Source organism: Theropithecus gelada, chromosome 8 (genome assembly GCF_003255815.1).
Source record: "Theropithecus gelada isolate Dixy chromosome 8, Tgel_1.0, whole genome shotgun sequence".
In the NCBI taxonomy this organism is placed as follows: domain Eukaryota; kingdom Metazoa; phylum Chordata; class Mammalia; order Primates; family Cercopithecidae; genus Theropithecus; species Theropithecus gelada.
The window spans coordinates 27,430,604-27,453,987 of record NC_037676.1 but is presented as its reverse complement, the minus strand read 5'-3'; the positions used below and the strand labels follow the sequence as shown (position 1 = coordinate 27,453,987).

At 44.3% G+C, this 23,384-nt stretch overlaps 1 protein-coding gene across 2 annotated transcripts in view; it reads right to left on the bottom strand.

Annotated features, from left to right (window-relative positions):
* EXTL3 (exostosin like glycosyltransferase 3) overlaps positions 1-23,165 on the bottom strand; it is a 52,450-nt gene extending 29,285 nt beyond the window's left edge. Inside the window, exons 1-3 of one of the 2 annotated variants that reach the window (XM_025394259.1) lie at positions 22,979-23,165; positions 11,040-11,133; positions 6,077-8,697 (exon numbers count right to left, since the gene is read on the bottom strand). In XM_025394259.1, the coding sequence (XP_025250044.1) occupies positions 6,077-8,224 (2,148 nt within the window). In that variant the 5' untranslated portion in view covers positions 8,225-8,697; positions 11,040-11,133; positions 22,979-23,165. Of the gene's footprint in view, positions 1-6,076; positions 8,698-11,039; positions 11,134-14,164; positions 14,598-22,978 lie in introns of those variants that run through there. The other variant, XM_025394260.1, reaches the window with a different exon arrangement.
* Between the last annotated feature and the right edge of the window lie 219 nt (positions 23,166-23,384).

Sequence of the window (23,384 nt, the reverse complement as noted above, 5' to 3'; positions counted from 1 at the left end):
GTGCATTGGTTTTCCATTTATAACTTTACATATGGATGTCATACAGTAAAAACAAAATTGTACATGTTTTAAATGAGACAAGTCTGTTTTAACTTATAAGAGAAAAAGTTGCCAATGATCCCAGTGCAAGTGCAGGTAAAAAACCTAGGTTAGCAGGTCAACAAATGAGAGAATGCAGATAAAGACCATCCACAGTGCCTACCACACAGAAAATGCCCAAAAACTGTTAACAATTATTATAACATGATATTAGCACAGTCTCTATTTTAACTGTCATACACTTTACATGTATATTTTATATTCTGTATGTATTTTAATTTATACATTTTCTATAATTTATATACATATTTAAAAAAACAAGTTTGTACTTCTCCAGGAAATGTGCAAGTGGGAAAAAAAGAAAAAAAAGAAAAAAAAATACATATCTATTGTCAGAAGTCCTAAGACCTGGGGCTGGCAGTGGCTCACACCTGTAATCCCAGTACTTTGGGAGGCAGAGGTGAGCAGATCACCTGAGGTCAGGAGTTCGAGACCAGCCTAGCCAACATGGTAAAACCCTGACTCTACTAAAAATACAAAAATTAGCCGAGCATGGTGGTGTGTGCCTGTAGTCCCAGCTACAAGGGAGGCTGAGGTACAAGAATCACTTAAACCTGGGAGGCGGAGGCTGCAGTGAGCCAAGATCATGCCACTGCGCTCCTGGGCAACAGCGTGAGACTGTGTCTCAAAAAAAAAAAAAGTCCTGAGTAATACAGGCATCAATTAGTCAAGTGACCTGAAGCAACAGAATTCTCACAGTCTCAGATTCCTTACTTTGAATTAGTAAAAAGAGTATACATAAACTAAGAGGGGAAGACATTACCTCAAGAATCAATTTGCTGCAATTAGTAAATTATGCAACATGACTTTCCGGCAATTCCTTTAAACTTCTGCATTTCTTGCTATTCATTGTTGGTTTGGGGTAGCCTTGTTTTATATAATTTTCCTTTGCAGCCATACAGCCCATTCGCAAACAGAAAGCCACAGCTATAGCCACCAAGTTATTAAGTCAAATGTTGTCAAAGAGAAAAACCAACCACCCAGATGTGCCAGCTCCTAGTGAAGTGCACCAGACCTTGCACAGTCTTGGACCTGGAGAAGCTGGACAAGGTTTTTCCCGCTGGCTTCACCTAGCTATCACAATTTTAGGAAATTATCATCTCATTCGTTCAAGGGACATTTTTAAAAGTAGAGTGGGCAGAGATAAAAAATACAGCTTACCAACACTTGAAGGAGTAAGCCCTGAGAACGATCTCCACTCTCTTGCCTAAGGTCTAGCCAGAAGCCAAGCCTCTTAGCCTGAGAGGCAGAGTCCCCATCCAGAAAGTTCCTGACGCCAAGAGTGCACTACAGATGCTACTGGGGAGAGAGCATGAAAATAACTCCCCTGGAATGATATTTACATCACCCAAACAAAGAACTCTCCCTGTTCAATTTGAATATCAAGAGCTGAGAGACAGGAAAAAGGGCACTGGAAAATAATCTTGTATCTTTTTTTTTTTTTTTTTTTTTTTTTTTAGAGACAGGGTCTCCTTCTGTCACCCAGGCTGGAGCGCAGTGGCACAATCACAGCTCACCGCAGCCTTGACTTACCATGCTCAAGCAATCCCCCCCACCTCAGCTTCCCAAGAACCTGGGATTACAGGCATGCATGATGCCTGGCTAATGTTTTCTATTTTTTTGTAGTGATGGGGTCTCCCTATGTCAGCCAGGCTGGTCTCAAGCAATCCGCCCGCCTCAGTCTCCCAAAGTGCTTGGACTACAGGCGTGAGCCACTGTGTCCGGCACTATCATTTTCATTTGGAAAAAAAAAAAAATGGTGCATTCTGACCTCATCACTTCCACAGACCTTGCAGTCTACAAGGATGTGTGCTATGCTGATCTCTGAACTGGTTCTCTCCACCACCGCTCCTCACCTAGGCTACTGCGAGTCTTTTTGCTTCTGCTCTTTTCCCCATAGTTCCATAAAAATCATGTGCCTCCTCTGTTCAACACCCTCCAAGGGCATCCTAAGGCAGAGAGGATAAAACCCAGACAAGCGCGACCTGCGCTGTCCTGCACCCGCTGGCCCTACCGCCTACTCCAACCTCCTTCAAACGTGCCACCCAGATGCACTGGGTATTGCTTCTGGCACTTGCCATTCCCCATACATCCCTCCAGAATGTACGTGGCGTTCTCGCTCACTTCATTCAGGCTTCTGCTTAAATGTCATCCCTTCTAAGAGCCCTTCCAAGGCACCCTGTGTAAATTAGCCATACCCTTTATGAAGAAAAGAATGAAAAACTAAGACTCAGGGATGGGCTGCCAAGAGACTGTCTCAGCAATCAGTGAGTATAGAGTGTGAAGAGAAGCAACGTCTTGAGTGAGCTAGACTACACTGTTAGTAACTGAAAGATGTCCCTTTCCTAACAGCCCACATATTACAACTCTAAAAGGACAGATTCTAAAACGGCCACCCTACTTACTATTTTCCAGAGTATAAAGCAGAGTAAGGAAGATGTGTAAACTGGTCAGAATAAAGTAGTAACTGAAACCAAAATTTTTAATGGGACTATCTATCAAGAAGAGATTACTTGGCGTTTCTGCCTCCAGAGAGTTGAGTAAGCTTCTGCCAGACCCAGTCTTCCCTCAGATGACAACTATAACCTCTGCACAAAAATCCCAAAAAAGCAATTTCCAGAAGGCACTAGAGAGTCAACAAAAGACAACCAATTATGGAGGGGTGCTAAAATCCAGAGGGAGGGAGTTACTGGTACAGGGAGAATTACTGTAGCTTCACCCTGAGAGCAAGCCAGAGTTGGTACCAAGAAAGACCGCTAAAACTCTCATACGAAACCTATGGTCTTTCTGGCCTGTAAAGGAAATGTATAAGGTAACCATAGTCCCTAGAAAGAAAGAAGAAAAATCTAGAAAGGAGAAAGCCAGAGAGGGGGAGCTCCAAGTTCTGTGTAGAAACTGCTCTGTCTCTGGCCCACCCCTAAGCCATGCATGCTTGGTGCAGGCTGTAAGCAGAGCAGCTACATATAAAATAACTCAACATGCGAGTGGCCATTCACGAGACAGGGCTTTTAGTCTGAGTCAATACAACTAACCACCTACAAAAACAAAAATATCAACACTTTCCAGAATAAACATCAAAGAAAACCATGCTGAGGCATACCACAAACTGCTGAAAACTAAATACAAAAAAAAATTTCAAAAGTAGCCAGAGAAAACCATACCTTACATACAAGGAAACAAAAATCTGAAAACCACTGACATATTGTCAGAAACAACAGAGGCCTGGAAACAGTGGAACATCTGTCAGGTGCCATGAAAGTGGTGGTCCCCAATACAGTGGAGAGTTTTTCAAAAGCCTCGACCTCAAATCCTTTGGCATAACAATACTCTCTAGTTGGCTTTCATTAGGTATTTTGTTGTTGTGCTCCAGGCGCTAAGGGACCTGATTCACATGTTTACAAAATATACAAGAGCCAGGGAGAGAGCAGACACCCACCATCGCCCCTCTGTTTAGTAGTCCTACCCCATTCAACGGGAGACCCATTTCAACTGGTGACACTTCTCCTATCTCTCTACAAGTCCTGCCTCCTTGCCCCGCCACCATCCCATTCGTGCTGAAGTTCTCTTTACACAGAGCATTTGAAACAGGACTGTTCAAGGGTGGTGCCAATAAAGATCACCTTCGCTCTAAGCTAGATCTTTTTATGTAAGTAATTATTTAAAAGAACGAGGAATTTTAACATGTAAGTCCTATGGGGGATCCCTAAGACAATCCTTCTCCACTTAAAATAGCTGGTGCTCAATAAACTTCACAGCCTACAAACATCCAGCACTTATGCCTATTGTTAGTGGGAACCTGAGCATAAGAGAAGCCCGTAATGCCCAGCACTTTCTGAAATGGCACGGAGGTTCCTGGGTAGATCCACTGATGCCTGGGAACCTTGGTTTAAGCTAGCATACTGAATTGGCTATATCTACATCTTGACGGAAAACCCACTCTGAGGTGTATCATAGTAGTGCCATTTTTCTATAGCAGAGAGAGCTACCAGTCTCTTTCTAGCTCTGATACCCAGGTACATCCAAGATGTCAGCAACTTCAACTGCAGGCCAGAACACCTGCCTCTCCTAGATACAAAGCACAACCAGAATATTTGCAGGATGGAGTGAAATTCTCCATCTGAAGCTACTTCCTCTTTTTTAAAAGGATCAGAAAAAAACCTGTAATGCTAATATGAGAAAGCTGTTTAGAATGGCCTATTTGTAAAGTTTCTGGCATTTTCCATTAGGTATTATTGCGACGGGCTGCCCAACAGTCAGGACAACTTATTTCCCACGAGAGTTTTTTAAAAAGGATTCATTCTGGTAAGTTCTCGATGAATTTCAGTCAACTGGGGTGGTACTAGCTTCTCTACGTCCCTATCAAAATCAAAGAAAACTCAGGAAAAATGGAAAACAACGGCTTCTCTATTATTCCACTATTTGAGGAGCATCTATCTTTCACAGAGCAAATCCTTCTTTAATTTCAATGACAAAGTTGTAACAGAAAGAAAAAAAGTGAACTTTGAGAAGTCTATTAAAAAAACTCATTTACAAAACTTTGCTTAATATACAAAATAAACAGGGATAAAAAGGATTTATAACCCTACAGTCTTTGAATAGCTTCTGATTATAAATTCAATTAAATAAAAAAATAAGATTAGCAGCAGTAAGAAAAAATTTAAAGCAAAGAGGTACTTTGCACAGAAGGAAGTAGGCAGTAACAACTATGGCACAAACAGAAATGATGCAGAGAGGATACAAGAAGCCTTTATGAGTGAAGTCAGTTAAAGCTGCCCACAGCATAGGCAAGACAAACATACTGGCTTCCATCTCCTTTAACATTAAGGGGCAAGAAGGAATCAAATAAGTGAGCACCTTTCTAGAATTCTTAGTTGTCTTATCTTAGATTCCTCTTTAATGCGAGATCAAAAAAGCTAATTATCAAAGATCACAAAATGACTACTTAATCCCAGGTCTGTATCACGCCAGATCTCATACTTATTATACCATGCTGCTGCTTAGAAAAACAATTCAAATAAATTGGCTTCCCAATGAAATACATTTTTTTAAAAACTAGACTTCTAGCAATGTGTGGCCCATTAGACCTTTTGCTACCTTTTGCCGGAAAGTAACTACATATGCAGCAGGTTAAATAGTTGGCAGTCTGCTTAAGACCTGCTCTAAGGCTGCACATTTAAGAGAGATGGTCGCCATCTCTCTTCCAGAATGCCAAGTTTCATTCTGAAGTGGATACACTCCTCAGAACTAAAGCCCTGTCCTACATATTTAGCTATTATTTTTCCTGTAAAATACAGCACCTAACCATGAGATGAAGTAAAGAATGAGAAAGAACCTACAAGACACCCTGGAAGGTTCCACTGGAGTTGGTTCTCCAACTCCAAAATATCAAACCCCAAACCCAGTCTTCCAAAAGACTTCTATGAATACCTGGAAAATGACACAGGCCTTCCTAAACCCTTTGGGAGGTGACTAAAGCTGCCGCTTCTGGAATCAGACACCCTAAAGCTCAGCTTCTCCATTACTCACCATGATCTTGGGCAAATTCATTAACCTAAGCCTCAGCTCCCATATGAGTAAGTTGAAGAAACAGTGATAATGATATGTCACAAAATGCTTATTATAGTGACTAGATGCTAAGTGCTTCCTAAATGGTAGCTTATCATTATCATCATCATCTTGTTGTGACAAGGAAGAAGTCTATGGGATAACCGACAAGGTTTTGTATATTGAATATACAATCAGTTTCGGTTTTGGGGATCCTAGATTTAGGAAGTGAGTAACAGCAACAGAACTACCAAGGCTTGAAAAAGCAGCAAGCAAATCCTTCAGGAAGAAAGGAAACTATACAGGTTTTTCATGAGTATGCATGTATTCTCCTCTACTAGAAGTCACCATTGCTAAAGTGAAGGAAGATGGAAAAGGGATTAAGAGTGACACTATTTCATGCACCAAAACGAACTCTTCGTTTTTCTATTACCATGATGGGGACGCCAATGTCAGGCCACAGAAGGTCCTCTGATGGCAGCTTGGGAGAATTCCACACCACCACGACCTTGTTCAGGTAAGGGAGGCCGTTCAGCCTCTCTAAAGAGTTCATAAGCACTTCCTCCCGCTCATAAGTCAACATCACCACCGTGAACTGCTCTCGGGGAACATTGCCTCCAAGCGCTGCCTGAAACTCCTTGCCAGAACCCCCAGCTCCACCACCAATAGGCCGAAAGCCAGTCCCTGAGCCCAAGAATTTGGCCTCTGAGGGCAACACAGGGTCAAAGGGAGTGTGGGGGAAAAGATGGAAAGGCCCTGGGGCAGAGTTCCAGCTGCGGTAAAAGTCAGTGACAGTCAGAGTGAAATTGCGGAGGTATCTGGGTGAGGCGTAGGGCGGCTCCGTCTCCACTGGCCCCAGGTCCAAGTCCCCGTTGTCAGCCATGTTGGGGTCGGTTCCAGCCGCCTTGCCTGAACGGTGGGGGATCTCAGCTGCCGCCTCTTCCCGTATGGGAGCGGCTGGGATCTGGATGCGAGTCCTAATCATCGCCAGCACGGTATTAAAAATACTGTCAGCAGTGGAGAAGTAAGTCTCCCAGAGAAAGCGGCCTTGCCGCCTCATAGCCAGGAGGTCACTATCGGAGAGGCTTCTGAGCAGGAAATGAACCTCGGTGACACGAGGCTTGGGCACCACCAGGGCCGCCTCATTCCACTGCAGCATGTCCTGGTAGGGAAGCTGGACCTGCTCCCCGAGCACCACCGGGACGGCACCAACTTCCAAGGCTTCAAAGAGCCGTGTTGCACACCCAGAGGAAATAACCAAGTGAGGGTCCCCGGGGGTGATGATGAGGGCGAAGGTGGAGAGCTTCAGCAATTCCAAGCGGTCCTCCCGCTCCCCACACAGCGCCCACTCAGTCGGCAGGCTGGGTTTGGGCTGGTTTTTGCAGGTGAATTCCACCAGGACCTGATCCAGCTTGCTGTCCTGCACCGCCTTCAGGGTGGCAATGATCCGGTCATCATAGTCAGCAGGAGGGTCGCTCTCCATTTCCTCTTCGAAGGAGCGGGCCTCCTGAAGGCTAGACCTCAGAGACTCAATCTTCTCGCCCTGGAAGGTGAAGAGATATTTCCGCTTCACCGGCACCTGTGGTGGGATTTCCATGAAGTTGGGCTCAGACATGGCATGGACCAGCGGCGATACGACCAAGTCAAAGCCAGGTCTGTACTGGACAGCGTAGAAGGTGGACTGGGCCACCATGGCACGGCCAGTACTGACGTTATATAGGAGGTTCTGTGTATCTGACTTACGCGACAGATTGATGATGACATGGTTGTGTCCATCTGTCCGCCAGTGTGGCAGGGAATGCAACTGCTTCTCCAGCTCAGCAGGCCGCAGCACCACCGGCTCCTGCATCTCTCCCACTAGTATCACGTAAAGGCAGGCAATGTCTGCGTTTTCTGTAACATAAACGTTAGCTCGTGCTGTCGCCTGAAAAGCCTGCTTGACCAAGGGATCCAGGTAGCTGCCAAAGACAAACTGGTCACTGTCATAGACATAGACCGGAAAGCCAGAGGTGAGAGGGCAACGAGAATAATCAAAGCAGTTGTGCAGCCGGCAGCCCCGAGTGGCCTTCGGGGGAGGGAGGCCTGCATCGTCCTTCTCTGGGAGCAGTCGGATGGGCAGGGACAGCTTGGGCTGGTTCTGGGCCATGAGCTCCTTGTAGGAATGCTCGGTCTGGCTGATGACATTCTTGAGCTGGAGCAGGTCCTGCTTGGCATTCTCGATGCTCTTCTTACAGGCTTCGATCTTCAGATTCAGCTTGGCGATCTCGCTGTTCAGCTCTTGGCGCTTGGCCTCCAGCTGCAGGAGCTCTTCACTCACCGACTCCCGGATGCGGCACAGATCCAGCACGTGCTTCACCTCGCACAGCTCGTTCCCCACCCGGGGGCCAAAAATCCGCTTGCCTGCCTCATCAGCCTCATCCAGAGTGGTGAGGTAATAGTGGGCGATGAGCGGGAAGAAGACCAGGATGACAAACAGCGTGAAGCTGAGCCACGTGAGGCGAATGCGGTTGGACCAGCGCAGCATGCAGGTCTGACCTCCGTTCCCCACGCCCCCATTCCGCAGCATGGTATAGCCTGTCATGAGTCCTCTGCAGCCTGCCCCCCAGATCACGTCGGGTCACTCGCCATAACCATGGGTTGCTATTCCACAAAACTATCTCTGTTTCACTGACGCGTTTCCGGAAGAGTTAGTGTGCTCCCTGGACAAGGCACCAAATAAAATGGAAATTTCATTTTCCTCAGCTGCAGCTGAAATGGTCTCTGACCCTATTCCAGAAGATTTTAAGTTCTGGCTGTTGACCAAAGAACATGTCCTTAATCTTTATCAAACGGTAAAAGGTGCCACATTCTTGCTGCGATGAAAGGGAGGAAGTACCTGATGATGAAACCCAGAAAAAACACCCTGGAATCAGACAGACTTTCTCAACTGCCATAGCTCGTTTCTTGGCTTTGCTGACCAACAAGTATGCATAGTGTCAATTCACAGTTATACAGTAATGGGTTAGAACAGAAATAAATGCCAGCTTCTTACGATGCCTTTGCCAACAATCAGGCCTGCAAAAGAAAGAGAACCATGTCAGTCTTGAAGAGATTATGTTCAACACCCCCACCACCATACATTTCTAGAAAATGCTTAAATCTTAGATGGAACAACGGCTAGAACACTGGCTGTGTCTCAAAGAACATTACAATGACAATGTAGAGATGTTGTTTTTTGTTTGGTATGGGTATTTTACTTGGGGTAATACATGGATAAGTGCCCCCCAAAAGCTGCAGTTTACAACCCCTCCCCACTTCTTATTTAACTGGATCTAGAGTGGCATTACAGCCCTATAACACAATGACCAACTAAATTCACGGGACAAAGATGTCCACAGTCTCATTTTCTTATCTGTTCCATACCTGTTAGATGAAGAGAAATACCTTCCTAGCCAACTTGGGTAGTTTATGTTTACTCCTAACCTATAAGTCTTCTATGAAATACTTTACAAAAAAAGACTCTGAAAAGCTCAATTTGTTCAACATAGAGTTGAAAGGGTTGAAGAGAACTCTTTTGATCTGTATCCAGTAGTAGATGCAGTAATCCTGAGACAAAATGTATTTCCCAGTTTGCTTCTCATTTATCTTCCATTAGCAGACATCATGTGCTCTTTCTTAAAATATAAATAGTAACTTGCTCTTTTAGAAAGAACACTATACTTAGAAATGAGAGACATTCGTTCTCATTCTTTGCTGACAGATTTGCTATCAGACCTCGGTTTCCTAGTCTTCTAAAATGGAGATAGGTGCATGGAGACGGCAGTGCACCACAATGCTGCGACACAAAGTGCAGTGGACAGGAGGATGCTTGAAGCGACTCAGTCCCTCAACGACACTCCCAGCCCTGCTCTCTCACCAAGCTTCACTGCCACTGACTACAGAGGCTTGCCACTTGCTTTCCCTCAAACTCAACAGAGCTGGAAGCAAATCATAATATTCTATGCCAGGGAATATTCCCGGTTTCTTTTTTCATTCTTCCAAAAAATATTCACCATACTCTTAACAAGGCTGAGACATGCTAAATATAACTGTGGGAGAATCTAGGATGTATAATCCTTGACCTCATGGAACTTCCTTCAGCCTAAGAGATAAGATATAAACAAACAAGGGTACACGTAGCATAAGATGAGTAGGAATTCACAGAGGCACAACCACTTTTTCTAGCCTCTACCTCTGTCAAAGATGTTTAACTATTAAAGGTGTAATAGTCTTCTCTCCTTTTTACCATTTTTATAAACATAATTTTTTTTTCAGAATAGATTTCTTAAAACATTCTAACATTTTTTCAAGTAACATTTGATTTCATTGTGACATTTGATATTAAATTTTAATCTGTCAATAAATTATAATAACAATTTCTTTTTTATTTTTTATTTTTTTTTGAGACGGAGTCTCGCTCTGCCACCCAGGCTGGAGTGCAGTGGCCGGATCTCAGCTCACTGCAAGCTCCGCCTCCTGGTAGTTTAGGCCATTCTCCTGCCTCAGCCTCCCGAGCAGCTGGGACCACAGGTGCCCGCCACGTCGCCCAGCTAGTTTTTTGTATTTTTTAGTAGAGACGGGGTTTCGCCTTGTTAGCCAGGATGGTCTCGATCTCCTGACCTCGTGATTCGCCCGTCTCGGCCTCCCAAAGTGCTGGGATTACAGGCTTGAGCCACCGCGCCCGGCCTATAATAACAATTTCTAAAGAAAAGGGGACATTAGGCCGGGCATGGTGGCTCACACCTGTAATCCCAGCACTTTGGGAGGCCAAGGCGGGTGGATCACCTGAGGTCAGGAGTTTGAGACCAGCCTGGCCAACATGGCGAAACCCCATCTCTATTAAAAATACAAAATTAGCTGGGTGTGGTGGCACGCAACTGTAATCCCAGCTACTCAGGAGGCTGAGGCAGGAGAATCACCTGAACCCGGGAGGCGGAGGTTGCAGTGAGCGGAGATCGCACAATTGCACCCCAGCCTGGGCAACAAGAATGAAACTCCATCTCTTAAAAAAAAAAAAAAAAGAAAGAAAAGAGGATATTAGAATTGGCTAACAGCAAAGAATGAGAGGAGGGAAATGATGGTGTGAGTCACTTCGTCCATTAGAAAGAACATCTGACAAGACATCAGACCTCAAGTTGATGGTAATATTAATAAAAGTTTTAAGTATTTGGATAATCTAAACTTGGATAATTAGCAGCTGACCAAATACTCAAATTTACATTATCCTTGTGATTCACATGTTTAAATCTCTTGCTTTCAAAAGAATCTTCTTTGCACTTACGACCAAATTGTAACAAAGAAACAACAGAATGGAAGAAAAAGAAAAGAAGGCTTAATCACGTAATCACCGCAATCCAGCTGACTCATTCCTTCCTCACCATGTGTTTCAGGATCCTTCCTTCCTCTGACTTGTGTAGCATTACACCTCGACACATGATTTCTTGAAAGAGTGAACCTCCAGGGCTTGCTCTCCTGATTAAAAAAAATTAAGCAAAAACAAAAATAGAACAGTGACACGCTATTAGAAAAATACTCAATACTGAAAGTGCTATTAAACAACTTATTTACTGTCCCCTATGAAAAGATTTCTCTCATGTATATGAGGTCACCGAATAATTTACTGTCCAAACAGACTCTTTGAAGTGGAAAGGTAGACTTTTAATAAACGCACCGCGACAAGTGGTATACAAGGGGACTCTCGCAGGCAAACCATCCAGACAGACGTTACCTATTTATGTGCTCTAAGGTGGAATAAAACCAAACACTAAAATATGGAAAAGTCCTTACTTGTTGAAAGTATATACTGAGATATTTACAGATGAAATATTATTGGAATTTGCTTCAAAATAAACAGGATGAGGGTGGCGGGGAGTGTTTGCAGGTAGAAATGAACCCAAGATCAGCCGTACACTGACTGCTGTTGACAATGAATGATGGGTACCCATGGGGGCTTATTATATCAGGCTCTCTGTTTTTGCCTAGGTTTGAAATTTTTCATACCAAAAATTCAAAAAGATACCACATACAGTGTCTAAACACGGGTTTTTAAAAAGTCATTTGGAGACTGACTATACTTAGTGTAATATTTCTAGTGCTACCAACTTACATATAAGCAGAGCTGAGAGTAAAAACAAACATTCTCACAGAAACCAATAATTCAACAATGATTCAAAAGAATGCATCCCCACTAAATTCCCATCTCTTTTACTGGAGGCAGGCAAAAGCATCGTCCATGTCCAATAGCATTAGCATTCCTTCCTAAACAGCTAATTAAATTATTTCAAGCCGAAAGAAAAAGAATACTCTCAGAATCTCTTCTGTCATTCTCTGGAAAATGACAATAAATATATCAGCCTCTAGAAATAAATGTCACTGAAATAATGATAAGGAGCAACCTTCAGATTTTTTACTCCATATACAATGTACATGTCTAATTCATTCTCCGTCACCTGCCACAGCATTTCATGCTTAACTTGCCAGCTGGCCTCCATTCCTGCCCCTACAATGCACTCCACACACAGCGACCAGGACCATCTTGAAACGTGACTCAGACCACGCCTCCCCTCTTGGTATTTTCAAGGCTGCCCACTGTACTGCCGGGCCCCCCAGACCCATCTCAGTTACCATCACTGTTCCCCTTGCTCTCTCAGCTTCGGCCACACTGGCCTCCTCTTACCTCCTCGACTATGCCAAGCTTCTCGCTCTCACCTGTTTTGTCTGAAATGTTTTTCCCCAGGCTTCTGCCTGGCAGACTCTTTCTTATCCTTCAGGTCTCAACTTTCCTGGCATTCTCATTTAAAGTTGCCTTTCTTACTCCCTGATGCCCTCTGGCTCCGACCCACTGATTTACTTCCCAGTATCTTTTAATTTATTAATTCCCTCCCTTCCCCACCAAAGCCTAATCCTCAAGGGGAGGAACCCTTTGTGCTTGGATCACTGCTGCGTGGCCAGCACCCAGCCCAGTGTCCGGCACACTGTACACACTCTATAAATATTTGTTAAATAAATGAGTCGTATCCCTGATCACTTCCTCATCCTACAAACTCTCAATTCTCCCCTGGACTTCCAGGAAGCTGTGCGTTTTTAGTGTTCCATCTACTTCCCTGACTCATCCTCCCTTTCTGCTTTGCTGGGACCCAGTCCTCCTACCTCATACTGAACGTGTTCCCCATGGCTCTCAACATAATGTTAATGAATCCATGAACAAATAATGTATTGAATACACTGTAAACTACAGAGAGAGAACTTCAGAGTCGGGAGGCAGCTGGATGGCCATATGGACCTGCAGCTAGACTACCTGGCTCAGGACGCAGCTCAGCCTTGAGAATTTCGGAATGTTACATAATCTCCCTGAGCTCATTTCCTCCTTTGTAAAGTGAGGCTGAAAATCTCTGCCTACTGCCAAAGTTACTGCACAAATTAAGATATTATAGATGGAAGAAAAAAAAAAAATGGGAACATGGCTAAAACAGTGCTTAGAGGAAAATGTATGCACGAATTCTTATATTGAAGAAAAGTCTCAAATCAATCACCTATGCTCCTCCTTCAAGAACCCGGAAAAAAAACAAAACCTAAAGAGCAGAAATCAACAAAATCAAAAACAGCAAAGCGGAAGAGAAAAAGCAAAAAGCAAGAAAACAAAGAGGTTTGTCACTGGTTTGACAAACCTGCAAGAGTGACAAAGAAAAAAGGGAAAAGACACAAATTTCCAATAACAGGAATGAAACAGGGACTATCACTGCAGGCTACAAACAACTCTACACACTTCAGTGAAATGGACCAACTCCTTGGAAAACACAAAGTACCACAACTCATCCACTAGGGAATAATCTAATTCGTTTTATAACTATTAAGTAAATTGACTTCATACTTCTAAAAATCCCAAAAAAGAAATCTCCAGTCCCAGATGGTTTCACTGAAGAATTCTACTAAACATTTAAAGAAAACTAAACACCTATTCTACGCTGTCTCTTCCAGAGGAAGGAACACTTTCCAGTTCATTTTATAAACCTAGCATTGCCCTGACACTAAAGCCAAAGACAGTACTAAAAAAAAAAAAAAAAAAAAAAAAGACCACCACAAGCCAGGCACTGGGGCTCACGTTTATAATCCCAGCACTCTAGAAGGCTGAGGGGAGAGGATGGCCTGAGACCAGCCTTGGCAACACAGTGAGACCCCACCATCTCTAACAACAACAACAAAAAAAAATTAAATTAGCCAGGCATGGTCCCAGCTACTCGAAAGGCTAAGGTGGGAGGTGAGATCATACCTGGGTGACAGAGCAAGACCCTGCCTCAAAAAAAAAAAAAAAAGAAAAGAAAAGAAAGAAAACTACAAAAAAAATCTCTCATGACTATAGACACAAAAAAACTCAACACAATATTAGGGACAGAATTCAGTGACATATAAAAAGAATCCCATTATATTGCATTTAAGTAGGGAAGTCTTAAGTATTTTAATATAGTTAATCCTATCCAGAAGCATAAAAAGTCTCTCCACTTACACCTTCATTTCTCCTATCAAAGTGTCTTGCATTCTCACCCGTGCTGTGCACCTCATATTAAGGCAGTCTGCATTTTACACTTCCTGCCCATGCCCTCTCCTGGTTCTCTTTCTCTGACCCCTTTTCACTGCTCCCCAAATGTAGCTGTTCCCGCAGGCTTGTCCTCGACCTCTTCTCTGCCTTCACCTCCCAGAATTTGCCAGTGAGCTTCGGTTAGCCCCCGATTGGCTGACTCTCAAATTTACTTTTCCCATCTTCACCTCCCTCCTGATATCCTTTTTCCAGTGGTCAGCAACACAGCCATGTACACGTCAAAGGTCCAATGGCAGCAAGCACATCTTCTATGACTAGAAGGGGATCGTGACAGTGTCTTCTCCCAGGGGGAAAAAAACTAAAATAATTGTATACAGAGATTTATCATTCAGATTGTGGCCAGCATCCTACCTTTTACTCTTTTCCCTAATTAGACATTTTGGTGACAAATGCAAAGCAGAAGTCTCTATCTGCTAGCTATTCACTGAAGGGCTGAACCAAGCTGTAGCCCTGGAAAGCTACAATGTAATCACTCCGTTCCAGAGTCTGAGCAGTGGGCTGAGAAGTGGGGGCTCAGAGTTCCAATCCAGAACTGTGCACGTGCTGGTGTTCCCCTTCACCTTCTCACCCCTCCACTTCCAAGTACCAGAGCCCTCCTCCTCTCGCATCCCTTATCTCAACAGCAAACTGCGATTATCAGCAGGAACATTACTCACGGCCTTGCTTTCAAGAGTTTGTTGATATAACAACCATCCTACGGACTTGACTTTTCTCCTTGTAAAACAAAAACACTGATATTGAAACTTCCCATCTCGGATCTGGGATATGTCTCTATTTAGGTCTTCTTTCGCGTCTTTTAATAAAACTGTATAATTTTATACGCAGAAAATTATCAGACTACAATGCAGCTCTGACAGAAAGAAAAAAAGTTAAACTACACTAAAACACTCACCTGGAGAGACAGGAGGTGCAACGGGGAAGAATGGAGTCACTGCTCCATCTGGCTGTTATGCCTTCCGCGTGGAAGGTATGAAGGGAGAACAGGGCGAGAAACAGGCTAGACGCTTTCCAGATGTTCCCAGTGAAACCTTCAATGGCCTCTAATATCTTAAATAATTATGATAATAGCTAACAGGTACTGAATGCTCACTATATGCCGGGTTAAACCTACTACCACATATTCCTCAACACACTCACTTAATCCTCACAACAATCTCGTGAAGTGGATTTACTGTTATTCCTGTTCTGTACATGAGGAAACCAAAGCACAGAGGCTAATTAGCCATAAGTCACCCTTGTTACGTGGTGAAACTTGAATTCAAACCAAAGCAAGCTGACTGTAAGGCTCATACCTTTAATGCCTTAATTATGTTACGCTGTCTATATTAATACAAGTAACAATGCAAGCAGGCACACACACATGCCTATCATGTGTATTTTTACATTCTCCATATCACTGCTACTCCACTGTAACCATGAATAATAATTACAATTGAAACACATAATATTCCTCCAAAACCGAAAGTCAACACTATATTCAAAGTATCTACCTGCTAAAGAGAATAGCAGACTTAGAGCAAAATATGTTTGCCAGTGTGCCTTTGACCCACCTGTATATCTGTGCTTATAGTACCATTTTCTTTTTCATTTAGGTCAAAATGGGCCCATCAAGTGGCAGAACTCCATGACAACCCAGGTGCGGGTTCTACAGAGCTGTCTGCACGTTGCTGCCATTGCTGCCATCACCAGGAGCCCTTCCAATTAGGTAAAGAGAGTTCTCCACAGGAAACCATTTCAGTGAGGTCGTTGAAAGCAGTATTTCAGAGGATTGTTTTGTTTTTAAGTACTAACAACCCAAAAAAACATCATTTCCTGATTTCCTTACTAAGTACAGGCATGACAAACAGCCTGTCAAGGCAAGACAGTACCTAGTTCGTGAAGTCAGGAAGTATGTTAATAAGCACTAAAACACATTTCCCAACGCGATCACTGATTTGTCTTCTGTTTAAAAAAAAGGCACTTCCCAGGGAAGCTAACTGTAGATAAAGAGTAAGCTGTAAGAACTACATATAGACACTTCCCAAGTTACAGGAGACCAAGGCTCTATGTTTTCACAATCCAACGACCACAGTGGTTTCTTACCGGATAATTTAGCCTGGATGAAAAAAGCGAAATAGAACATCCTCAGCAATTAAAAAACAAAATGAAGTGTGAAAAACTGGTTGTGCCTTGACCTACTGACTCGAGAGTGAAGATTATGATGCAACCAGAGAACCGGAGTTTGAGCCACCCTTATGGCTGTTAGAAAGGGAAAACAAGTTATTCTTTGGGTTTAAGAGCAGATTTCTAAATCCCAAGGTGTTCCACAAATGCCACTAGCAGACAAATCACAAAATACAAAAGGGACTCATCAATAAGTGGTGAGCATTCCTTCCGCTGCTCAATATATAGATACTAAAAAGGAAAATGAGGCTATTGATTACCCCAAGTCATCTGTTTATTTGGCAACAAACCTGAGCCCAGAAGTCTCAACTCGCTGGGTAAGTCAATTTGAAAATTATGCCATTGCTTTACCTGTTTCCCTTCCCACCAGTTTGCTAATGTCCCACAAATCCAAATCGTATTGTCTTACCAGTCAAGTTTAACTAGGTGTAAAAATCAGATTCACCACTTAAGAATTTTTTCAAATAATAAACCGGGGCCCAAGCTACTTTAACTAAATCAGAATTCCTAGGTGTGGGGGCCAAACTCCTGCAGTTTGACGAAATTCCCAGGTGATTTTAATGCAGAGCACACAACCCTAACTCCAAAACCACTGGTCTAATGAAGAACTGATAGTAATGGAGATTCAGATTGATGGCAGCCGAATCAATGTAACTGTAGACAGCTGAAGAAGACAAACAGCACTATCCCTTAGCTAATGCAGAAAGTCCACACTACAATGCACCACACGCCCTTGGAAGATGGGGAGAAGAGGGCTTTATCATAATTGCTACTGATTTATATTTACAGTGTGCTAGGCACAGTACTCTAGATAACACACTTCACACATATTATCTCATTTCATCAGCCACATGGGATTACTGTCTTTCCCACTTCACCGATGAAGCAGTGGCATATCACTGAGGCTAGGAAATTTGTTCAACGCAATACAGCAACCAAGTTACAAATCCAGGTCTGTATGACCTACAGCCCTGTATACTGCTTCTCACTTATCTACCATTTGTTTACTTAGAGGATTCATTTTGTCTTAATTCATTTTACAATCAATATGTATTACTTTTGTAATTAAAAATATTACCTTGTTGCAATCTTTTTTAAAAAACACCTCACTACATTTTTCAATAAATAATGTGACACATCTATTTGGAAAAAAAAAATAAAGTCAGATTACTACATGACAAACCAAATCCAAAAATAAGTTCCAGATGCATTCAAGAGTTAATTATAATAAATGAACTGTAACAAGAAAAGGAAAACATAAGTGTAATTTCATCTCAAGTTAAGCGTAGCCACTTTTCCAGGAATCCAAGCAGAATTAAAATCCAGAAATGTTCAACAGGTTTGACTCTATAAGAATCAAAGGATTCTAAGTATTCAGAAGGGAAAAAAAAAGCTTAAATTTGATTAAAAACTGGGAAGCCTGCGCAATATGACAGAATTTTAAAAAGGCAATCAACAGTGGTCAACGGATATAAACAAGAAATTACACAAAAAAGGGTTCAAGTGATAAACATGTTTATATATTTAACCTTCCTAGCGATCAAAGAAATGCACATTTCAAACAAGATACTGTGGTATTTTCCACTAATAAATCATCAAAGAATTGTAAAATTATAATATCTGGTGCTAAGCAGGATCCAGGGTAAACATTCCCACACTTGGCTGCTGGGATTGCAAGTTGGCACACCTTTCTGGAGCACAATTTGGCAGTAATAGAAACAGTGAAACTGTGCCTGTCCTCTTTCCCTGTAATTCTATCCCAGAAATTATTCTTAAAGAATCATGAGTGAGAAAAAAGAGTTAACTTCCAAAATGTTCGTACTAAAACATTAAAATAAAGTGATTAAAGTACAGTACAACTCTGAACTATGCTGGCTGCCACAATGTGGCAGGTACTCTTGCGTCAGTAAAAAGGTAAACTGAAAAGTAATTTGCCATTTGTAAGAAAAAAACCTTCAAAATTTTCTTATCTCAGATTCAGCAATTTCACTTTCTAGGAATGTATTTTAAGTGAGCAAGATTTGTATATAAAGATGCAATCACCTCATTATTCTTTATCATCTATATAAAATATATAAATTAAATGTCCAGGACTAGGAGCAAGGTTAAACAATGTGTGACTGTCACTGATATGACTATCATACCATTAGGAAGCTTTTCAATGGTTTTAAATAAAAATAAAAGATGTTCACAATATAATGTTAACCGGAAAAATACAGATTCAAAGCCGTATACGCCGTATAACAAGTTTAAAATGCATATGTATATATTTCTGAATAGAAAAACAGAAGCAAAAACACCAACAGAGGCACTTCTAGATTGTGAAATTATAGGTCATTTCTGCATTCTTCCTATCTTTCTCACTCTCCCTCCTAAAATGAGATGCATCATTTTCATAAGGGCTGGGTAGAGATGTAGAAACAAGGTTTTTAAATACGGTCTTCAGATGGATTTTGCTAACTTATTCTCAGAACAGTCAACTTAGTATACAAGTGCCTAGAGTATAAACTAATCTCTCTAATGCTTTCCGCTTCTCCAAAACACATGATTTTTATTTTATGCTGTGGAGGCATACAACTGATGTCGTTAGTGCCCTGGGCCTCCCTGAATGAGACACAGAAAGTGAGGCAAGTTTGCTAAGTCATGCATAAATCAGTTTTTGGTTTTTTTTTTTTTTTTAAGAGACGGAGTCTTACTATGATGTTGCTCAAGCTGGTTCTGAACTCCTGGACTCAAGGTGAGTGCTGGGATTACAGTTGTGAGCCACCGTGCCCAGCCTTAAATCAGCTTATGACTCGGGCATCCTCCTTCACCCTTCGTGGGTGAATTCAGCTTGAGACGCTTTACCATCCCATCATCATTACCATCTTTCTGATTCATCAGGTCCCCTAACTTCCCAGTTCCTCCTTCTTGACTCACAAGCTCCTTATCCTTTGTTAACTCATAAATTAAGGGGTTAGACCAGATGACCTCAAAGATCCTTTTAGACTCTAGGCCCTCAGTGACTGACAATTGTCTTGCTCCCAGAAAGCACAAAACATGTTTTACTGTGGGGAAAATTTCACCACCCTATCTACTCAAGGCAGCAAGGCCATTTCCAAGACCTCCTTCTCGTTTCACCTCCAAGATTTCAAGCATAAGGCTTTCCTTTAAGGCCCCTCTTAATTTTCCACAGACTCCATTAATAATTTGGGATCCCATCAACTATTTTCTGCATTTGAAGCCACTGTGCTTTTTATATTTTACAGCTCTATTTCAGAAACAAAGGAAGCCGCATGCTGCAGCTCACGCCTATAATCCCAGCACTTTGGGAAGCCAAGGTAGGTGGAAGTTCAAGACCAGCCTGGCCAACATGGTGAAACCCCATCTCTACTGAAAATACAAAATTACCCAGGTGTGGTGGTGCGCACCTGTAATGTTAGCTACTCGGGAGGTTGAGGCAGGATAATTACTTGAACCTGGGATGCGGAAGTTTCCAGTCAGCTGAGATCATGCCATTGCACTCCAGCCTGGACGAAAAAAGCGAGACTCTGTCTCAAAGAAAAAAGAAAAGAAAAACAAAGAAAGGAAGCCATGCTGGAAAGAGTACATCAAAATTGCTGAAAAAACATGTAAAAGCAAGTTGGAGAAGAGGTTTGAAAGGGAAAGCAGTCAACAAAGCAAACATCCAGGACGTTAACCATTAATGTTATTGACCAGTCCAAAAGGTACTGGATACAGCCAAATGAAGGAATATACCAAAGAAAAGGCATGTGTGTGAGGGGTGGCGCTCTAAGGCAGGCACCCGCAAGTGGCAGCTGCCTGCTTTTGTAGATAAAGGTTCACTGGAATACAGCTTTGCTCATTCCGTTATGGATTCCGTTTGTATGGCTGCGTATAGTAGGCACTCTTATATATTAGGTATATGATGCTTTCACTCTCCAACAGACTCTACAGTTCATCTTCCTATGGCTCCACTTCTAGACTTTTAATGGGTCATTTGGGTGTGAGTAGTATCCTACACTGCACTTTATGGCCTAAGTGTGGGAGAGGGAAGTATGTTAGTAATGAGTCTCCACATTCCTCTTCTATTTTCAAGATCACAGGTTTTTTAAATCCTGCTTCTCTTCTCCCTAGTAACATCACCCAAGAGGTCTGAATGATTGAAAATTTAAAAGGACTGTACAACTGATTCCGCCAAGAAAAGAAAAGATGAAGCTTACAGGTGAGCCCACCTCTGTCCCTCTGGAGCTCATCAACTCTCTCTGCCTGGGCTATGCTATTTCCATGAAACCTCTAAAGTGAAAAATCCTTTCTTCCCTCTTAGTCAACTGCCCTATCATTGAAAGTCTTCGAAATGATAGTTGCCGAAATGAAGAGGTAACAAAAATAAAACAGAAATATGTTAACAGAAGTTTTCTGAGCTAAACTTAATAACCAGTGAATGGAGTGGGCAGTTTTAAGACGTTATGAAAGGTCCTGGTTTCATATTCCTTGCCTCACTCTACATGCCAAGGCACTCGAACCTTTACCAAGAGTAGGTCTGGTGGGACCTTCATTTTTTTCTCCTAACACCGGAGTCTACAACAGGGAATCCCTCCCACCCTCCTCCAGAAGACCACCAGTCTCAACTGAGACAGGGTCTCCGCATCACTCCTGCACCCCCTCATCACCCATAACCCTCCAATCCACAGCTGGCCTAGGGCCCTGCGGAAAAGAACCGGTCTCTGTCTAGTTTAAGACATTCTTCTGCTGGCTTCAAACCACCCTCTGGACTTGCCCTCTCTCCTAAAAATACATTTCCCATGCTCAGCCTGGCCCCTGACTTACTTCTCTCCAAACTGTTCACTTGAAATCTTTTTACTCTGAGATCAAAACTCTGAGGCCTCATCACTGAAAGATTCCAACTACACACCAAATATTAACAGAGTTTTCCCTCACTAGAAAAGCCAGAGGTGGAGGGATACAGACATATGCCTGTCAATCACTTTTTAGGTAGGTATGCCCCTCACATCTGGATATTAAACACGTTTCCGGAAGTCAGAAGAGCCACAATTCCGACTCCTCCAGAAAGCACTTAGTTAAGCTAGATTCTCTCATGCTCGTGAGTTCTTATGATCCTTCGGGCCCCCCACGGGCAAAAGAATGGGGAATTCCCACAGGATAAGGTATTTTTAACACACCAAATAACAGTTTAAGAAAACAGTTCTTTCATCACAAAATATTTAAAAGTCCCTCTGCTAAACAGCAAGTCGCTGAAAAGGCTTCGCTTCGCTCCAGACTCTGTGCCCCGCTGTTACTATACCAGCACACAGGTCACAGTCACCGTATCAGAATGCAGGACTCGCTGGCGAACAAAATACAGAAAACTGCAGAGTCTGCATGGCTGCAACACACAATGCCTTTAAAAACAAAAGAACACACGGGGAGCTTGGCCAGTAAAAATGAAGCTACCTAAATTGGACAAAGAATAGCACAAAGTGACAAGAAATGCTAAAGACGCCTCTTAAGTAAATCACATATGGGGAAAAAAATGGACATGTGGTGGTGTTCTGCGCTTCCTCCTCCACCAAAGCAGTCGAACCAAGAAGACTTGATGAAGCTTTTGGAGTTTTTAAAAGGGGAAGCAAAACAATCCAGGTTGCGGGGAAGGGCGGGGGTGGGGTGGTGCGGCTGGCGGGGGAGGGGCAAAATCCACAAAATTTAAGTCTTCTGAGAGCCATACAGATTTTATTAATAAAAGGAGCCGAACCTCTCGCTCAATGTGGGGAAGAGAAAGCAGCACCCATCAGCAGCCGGGCAGCCCTGCCTCGCCTCCGAGGGGCTCGGAATAGGTGCTGTCCCCGTCGCTGGGCTCGGAGCTCCGCCGCGCACACACGCCCCGCGCAGCCCTGTCCGGTCCCGCCCGGGCAGCGCGAGGCCGGCTCTAGGGGAGCTGGGCCTGGGAGCCAGGGTCCTGCAGCACTTGGACCATCGGACAGGAAGCGGCTCCTCTGACTGTGGCTCCTGAAAGGAGGCGAGCTCGGCAAAAAGAGCCAGCGGGGAGGGCAGCAGGCGACTGCGTGTAGAAGCAGGGGGCAGATGTGGGAAGGTGTGCACGGGAAGGGGTGGGGGTAGTCCGGGGCTGCGCCTCCGCCGACAGAAGATGCTCCGGGCCAGCAGCCGGACAAACGCCGCGAGCCACAGAGGATGGAGGGCTTTAGGGAGCAGAGGAAGCTCAATAGCTGCAACCGAGCGTGCAAGAAAAGACGTGGAGGCGGGTCCCGAGCAGCCCAAACTGGGGCGAGAGAGGGTGTGTGGGGGCGGGGAGGGGGTGCCCCAGCCCAGGGACCCGTTAGCCTTCCCCGCTGCCGGCCGAGGGCCTGGCGGCCTCTCCCCGGGCCCCTGAGCCGTCGGGCAGGCCTACTCCGCTCGGAGGCTGCACGCCTCCCGCCGCCGGGCAGCAGCCTCCCCAGGGCACCGCGGACCCGGTTCCTCCCGCCGCGTCCCCAGCGCTCGGGGCCAACCCCGGCACCCTCCCACGAGCCCTTCCGGGCGCGGCCCCCGCTCCTCGGGCTCACGCGCGGCTAGCAGTCCTACCGGCTTCCAGCTTAGGGACCTGCCGCCGCCGCTGCCGCTGCCTGCGCGAAAGTCAGCGTCCCAGAAGCCGCTCGGGCTGCCAGCCGCCCGCCTTCCAGGCCGCGCCGGATCCGCCGCTCCCCCTGCCGGCCGGCAGCCATTTCCGACAGAAGCCTGCGGAACTTGCCGAAGGGCAACGCGCCGGAAATGGCCGAAGCCGGCGTTCGCGAGCGGGGGCGCGGACGCGGGCACGCGCTCTCCACTTTCCCGACCGCGTCCGAAGACCGCCGAGGCCTCCCGCAGCGCCACGGTGACACCCGGGTCAGGGCGCGAGGCCGGGCGCCGGGGATTGTGGGAGGTGCGGGGGGCGCGCCGGCCGCCTTCGGAGCCTCGCAACCCGCGTCCTGCAAAGGCCGCCGGGCCCAGT